Here is a 6,000-nt window from a genome sequence, read left to right on the forward strand (position 1 = left end):
TTTTGTTCAACCTGAACCAGCCAGAATGCATTACAAGTATTCAGCCAGCAAAACTTAGAACACTCCAACTGGCAAAACAATCTTCCATAGAGAATGAGGAGTGTAAATATGATCTTTACACATTTGTTCCAGAAGTTGACTGCCCAAAATTCAGAGGCCAGAACGAAGTGTGGCAAGTATTTCCCCTCAACGCAGACCCCACAGAACTTCTCCAACCATGAGGCCTTTAGCCAAAATTTTCTTAAACCAAGTATTAGGTCAGATGAGATTTTCTATAGTTTCTACCTGATAAATTCAGAAGTGTACCTCCACAGACAAAGACAGGTAATTAGAAAGTCTAGTAATCAGAAAGTGCAAGTTCAGACCATGCTAATACTTTAAAATAAATAAATAATATAAATATACATAAACAAACACACACACACCGACATCTAACTCAAGACCATAGCAACAACACTCAATCACTTGGGGCTTGGCTACACTCAAAACTTCAAAGCGCTGCCGCGGCTCCCAGCGCTGCGGCACTGTTTACACTGGCGCTTTACAGCACTGAATCTTGCAGCGCTCGGGGGGTGTTTTTTTCACACCCCTGAGTGAGAAAGTTGCAGCGCTGTAAAGCACCAGTGTAGCCAAGGCCTTGGTTATGGAAGCCTGTTCTTTTATAAGGGAGATATTGTCAGTATTTTATGCAAAATGCTGAAATTGTTACTGAATTTGGGGTTATTTTAGTATCAAATGTAAATTAAGCGGGTTGTTCATGTTCTCAGTGGAAAGTATACTTAAATGGTTGAATACTTCTAATGACAATCTGCAGTGTTTCTTACTTTACACTCAACATCAGTTTGTTTGGTTGTTTTTTTAAGCTTTACTTATATAAAGAAAGTTAAAGAAGTGGCCATAAATTGCTAGACTAGTAGGAGGTTTAAAACAGAAGTTTCCTGAGCCTATCTTAACTAGATAATTTTGGCCATGTCACAGTACAGGACAGTGCTCCAAGTAATCAAACCTACCTTTAGCACTGAGCACATGGAAACAGTGAATTGACTAAATGTAATGTTTCAAAAGCTCCCAGGAGTTAACACACTTTGATTCAACACAAGTCTAACATTTGGTTTGGGCATTAGTATACTTAGTGCTATAAAGGGCCATTTTCAAAATTAGACTGAAAAGGAACATCCAACCAAAAAAACAGCTTTGAAACCAAAATTATTAACAAGGCTGTTTTAAAGGATTTGGTGATTTCAACTGATTTTGGTTTTTAAACACAGGCCTCATGAGCATGTTTTTTTTTTTTTTATAAAGTTGGCATTACAAGTGTACCATCAACTGTTCTAATATTTGGCATACTTGTTCCAACAAGTTTCTACTGAATGTGCTAGTTTTAAATACTCCAAACCTATTGCTGCAGAGTTACCAAGATCACGGTTTCACTATACATAATTTGACATAAGATACCCAAAAAATTTTGTCATATTTTTAGCCATAAGTCTACTGTATCACTGTGTGTATTCAAAGCCCCATATCTACTGGAGCAAGTTCTTTGCTCAGTTACACTTATGTAGCCATCCAGTGTTTGTTAACTGGAGAAACCATTCTACTTCCCCATCCTCCAACACTTAGCCCAGGGGTGGGGAACCTACAGCATGCGGGCTGGATCCGGTCCACTGCTTCATTTTAACTGGCCCGCGGCAACTTTCTGCACAACAGTCCAGAAGCCCTGAGCCTCGGACCCCCCCGCATCCCATGGGGCTGGAGCCGCGAGTGCCAGCTCACCCCACTGTGGGGCAGAAGCTGGGGTTGCCAGGCCATCAGAAGTCCAGTCAGCTCTGAACAGCTCCCAGAAGCTACCAGCATGTCCTCGCTGCCCATGCTCCTAGGGGCTATCAGGGATGGGGGGAGGGATAGCTCAGTGGTTTGAGCACTGGCTTGAGTTCAATCCCTGAGGGGGCCATTTGGGCATTGGTCCTGCTTTGAGCAGGGGGTTAGACTAGATGATCTTCTGAGGTCCCCTTCCAACCCTAATAATCTAAGGACCACACGCTGTCCCCTGCACCCAGCACCAGCGCTACCATTGGTCAGGAATGATGGCCAATGGGAGCTACGGGGGCGAAGCCTGTGGGCAGCACACACAGCCACCTGGCTGCGCCTCTCTCCAACGGTCGGACATGTTGGCCACTTCTGGGAGCGGCACAGCACCTACTTTAGCCTTGCTATGCCATCAACTAGGAGCCACCTGAAGTAAGCGCCACCTGGCTGGAGCCCACACCCTGAACTCCCTGCCCTAGGTTTGAACCCCCTCCCACACACTAACTCCCTACCAGACCCTGCACCCCTATCCCCTGCTCCAGGTCAAAACCACCTCCCACAGCCTAATGCCTTCCTGGAGCCTGCACTCTGAACCTTCTCCTGCACCCCAACCCATTGCCCCAGCCCTGAGCCTGCTCCCGCACTCCAAACCCCTTGGCCCCAGCCCAGAGTCCCCTCCTACACCCCAAGCCCCTCATCCCCAGCCCTCACCCCCAAAGCCCTCACCCCTCCCACACCCAAACCCCTGTCCGAGCCTGGAGCCCTGTCCTGCACCATTAAACCCTCATATCTGGCCCTAATCTCGAGCCTAGGGGAAGCCTCGTGCCGATGTGCCCCCCTGCAGGGTTATGTGTGACCCGCGACTGATTTTTTTTATGTGGGTCAGTGCCCCAATAGAAAAAAAGGTTCCCCACCCTGACCTAGCCAATACTTTTTGCAGACTCACATGCACAGTTTGTGTGGCTAGCAAACCTCCCCCTCTAATCCTCTCCTTTTGCTGAGGTTTCCTAGGACCTCAGAACTGCTCCAATTCACTCAGTATGATGAGAAGGGAAATAAAAAGAGAGAAAGCGGCTCCCTGGGTAGGTATTAATTATAAAGGTTACTGTTTTAAGCCTGTGAAGGACTCCACTGTGTACATTTCAATTAGACATTCATAATCTCTCTCAGCCAACTTGTCTAGACCCAAGCACCCCTGTGAGCAAGCTGCAGCTACCCTTCACAACATTCAATTATCTTTTCTTTTTTGTGGGGAAGGAGGGATGTTTAAACAATCAGACCTAGGGAAATACAGAGGTCTTTCCATGGTTTCATTGCCCAACCCTAATGGGCAAGGCCTGGGGAAGATGCACTGAAATCCCAGTGGGGTGTTAGAAGATGGCAGCAGGTATGAATATAACATGGGGAAACTAGCTGTAAGAGGTTGCATCCGCACTCTCTGAGTTTAAAGGGCACTGTAGTGCACTTCCAAGGTTGGAGAGAGTTTAAGAACCTAACCCTCATTTTAGTTACACACAACCTCCCCGTCCCCCTTATTATCAATGGGCCTACATCAGGCTCACTGGACTTTGCAGTAATACCCATACCCCAGCACTCACGGGGACTGTCAACAGTCACCCCATGCATGCACCCCCACTACAGAGCAGTCACAGCAACTGAAATGCTAAGGGAATCATCTCCCCAAAAGCTTCTGCTACAGGAAGCAGGGTCTCTCAATTCACGCCCAGTACCCCCCCACACACACTCATACTTCCCAGAAGTGCAACCACTACAACCCGCCCCCCCAGGGCGGGCAATGAAATCTCCCCACATACACCAACCTCAGGCCTCACCCAGGAGAGATGCACCAGTCACCCCACACCGGCACCCTAACGCCACCCAGATTGCAAAAAAGGGTCACTCCTACTCACAAAGTGGGGCAGCTGTTAGCCATCATCTCCGGCCTCCCCACCCCTCCACCCCCCACCACCACTCCACCAACCCCACAATCCCCCATTCCCCACAGTCTCCCACCTCTTCCCCAAAGTGCCTACTCTCCTGCCCCCCCCCCGCCGCGAGGAGCCTACTCATCCTGCCCTCCCTCCCCCTCCCGCCGCGAGGGGCCTACTCTCCTGCCCTCCCTCCCCTCCCGCTGCGAGGGGGCCTACTCTCCTGCCCTCCCGCCCCCCCCGCCGCGAGGGGGCCTACTCTCCTGCCCTCCCTCCCCTCCCGCCGCGAGGGGGCCTACTCTCCTGCCTGCCCTCCCCCCCCCCGCCGCGAGGGGCCTACTCTCCTGCCTGCCCTTCCCCCCCTCCCGCCGCGAGGGGCCTACTCTCCTGCCTGCCCTTCCCTTCCCCCCCCTCCCGCCGCGAGGGGCTACTCTCCTGCCTTCCCTTCCCCCCCTCCCGCCGCGAGGGGCCTACTCTCCTGCCTGCCCTTCCCCCCCCGGGGCCCTACTCTCCTGCCTGCCCTTCCCCCCCCTCCCGCCGGCCGAGGGCCTACTCACCTGCCCTCCCCCCTCCCCACCGCGAGGGGGCCTACTCTCCTGCCTGCCCGCCCCCCCCCCCGCCGCAAGGGGCCTACTCTCCTGCCTGCCCTTCCCCCCCTCTCCCGCCGCGGAGGGGCCTACTCTCCTGCCTGCCCTCCCCACCCCTCCTCCGCCCGAGGGGCCTACTCTCCTGCCTGCCCTCCCCCCCAGGGGCCCTACTCTCCTGCCTGCCCTTCCCCCCCTCCCGCCGCGAGGGGCCTACTCTCCTGCCTGCCCTTCCCCCCCTCCCGCCGCGAGGGGCCTACTCTCCTGCCTGCCCTCCCCCCAAGGGGCCTACTCTCCTGCCTGCCCTTCCCCCCCTCCCGCCGCGAGGGGCCTACTCTTTCCTGCCCTCCCCCCTCCCCTCCCGCCGCGAGGGGCCTACTCTCCTGCCTGCCCTCCCCCCCCAGGGGCCTACCTCCTCCTCCTGCTGCCCTCCCCCCCTCCCGCCGCGAGGGGCCTACTCTCCTGCCTGCCCTCCCCCCCCCTCCCGCCGCGAGGGGCCCCCCCCCCTCCCGCCGCGAGGGGCCTACTCTCCTGCCTGCCCTCCCCTCCCGCCGCGAGGGGCCTACTCTCCTGCCTGCCCTCCCCCCCCCCTCCCGCCGCGAGGGGCCTACTCTCCTGCCTGCCCTTCCCCCCCTCCCGCCGCGAGGGGCCTACTCTCCTGCCTGCCCTTCCCCCCCTCCCGCCGCGAGGGGCCTACTCTCCTGCCTGCCCTCCCCCCCCAGGGGCCTACTCTCCTGCCTGCCCTCCCCCCCCTCCCGCCGCGAGGGGCCTACTCTCCTGCCTGCCCTCCCCCCCAGGGGCCTACTCTCCTGCCTGCCCTCCCCCCCCTCCCGCCGCGAGGGGCCTACTCTCCTGCCTGCCCTCCCCCCCAGGGGCCTACTCTCCTGCCTGCCCTTCCCCCCCCCCGCCGCGAGGGGCCTACTCTCCTGCCTGCCCTCCCCCCTCGCCGCCGAGGGGCCTACTCTCCTGCCTGCCCCCCCCCCCCGCCGCGAGGGGCCTACTCTCCTGCCTGCCCTTCCCCCCCCGCCGCGAGGGGCCTACTCTCCTGCCTGCCCTCCCCCCCCAAGGGGCCTACTCTCCTGCCTGCCCTTCCCCCCCTCCCGCCGCGAGGGGCCTACTCTCCTGCCTGCCCTCCCCCCCCGCCGCGAGGGGCCTACTCTCCTGCCTGCCCTCCCCCCCAGGGGCCTACTCTCCTGCCTGCCCTTCCCCCCCCCCGCCGCGACGGGCCTACTCTCCTGCCTGCCCTTCCCCCCCAAGGGCCTACTCTCCTGCCCTCCCTCCCCGCCGCGAGGGGCCTGGCGCCCGGACACCGCGAGCGCCGCCGCCTCCCCCCCGGCCCGCCACGCACCGTCTCCTCGGGGTCGATGTCGATCTTGAAGGTCTGCTGCTGCAGGGTTTTCAGGGTGATCTGCATGGCGAGGGCGCCGCCCCGCGCTCGCGGCCTGCGCCTCCCGGAGCCGCTCCCGCCGCCTCGGCCCCCGGGCCGCTCACTGCGCTCGGCGCGCGTGGGGGGGGGGGGGAGTCGGGCGGGGGCGCGCGTGCGGGCGGGCGGGGGAAAGGCTCTGCGGCTCACAGCCTGGCCGCCGCCATCATGACTCGCCTCCGCAGCCCCCTGCACAAGATAGGGGGAGGGGAGAGGGCAGGGACGCTCCGTGCGCAGGCGTGGGAGGAGAAAGGCGGGG

The 6,000-nt window shown here is 58.4% G+C and overlaps 1 protein-coding gene across 2 annotated transcripts in view; it reads right to left on the reverse strand.

Moving 5' to 3' along the window:
- RAD23B (RAD23 homolog B, nucleotide excision repair protein) overlaps positions 1-5,796 on the reverse strand; it is a 64,895-nt gene extending 59,099 nt beyond the window's left edge. The window contains exon 1 of one of the 2 annotated variants that reach the window (XM_030567913.1): positions 5,667-5,796. In XM_030567913.1, coding sequence (XP_030423773.1) covers positions 5,667-5,732 — 66 coding nt within the window. In that variant the 5' untranslated portion in view covers positions 5,733-5,796. The remainder of the gene's footprint in view (positions 1-5,666) is intronic. The other variant, XM_030567914.1, reaches the window with a different exon arrangement.
- Between the last annotated feature and the right edge of the window lie 204 nt (positions 5,797-6,000).

This window comes from Gopherus evgoodei, chromosome 6, assembly GCF_007399415.2.
Source record: "Gopherus evgoodei ecotype Sinaloan lineage chromosome 6, rGopEvg1_v1.p, whole genome shotgun sequence".
Classification (NCBI taxonomy): Eukaryota; Metazoa; Chordata; order Testudines; family Testudinidae; genus Gopherus; species Gopherus evgoodei.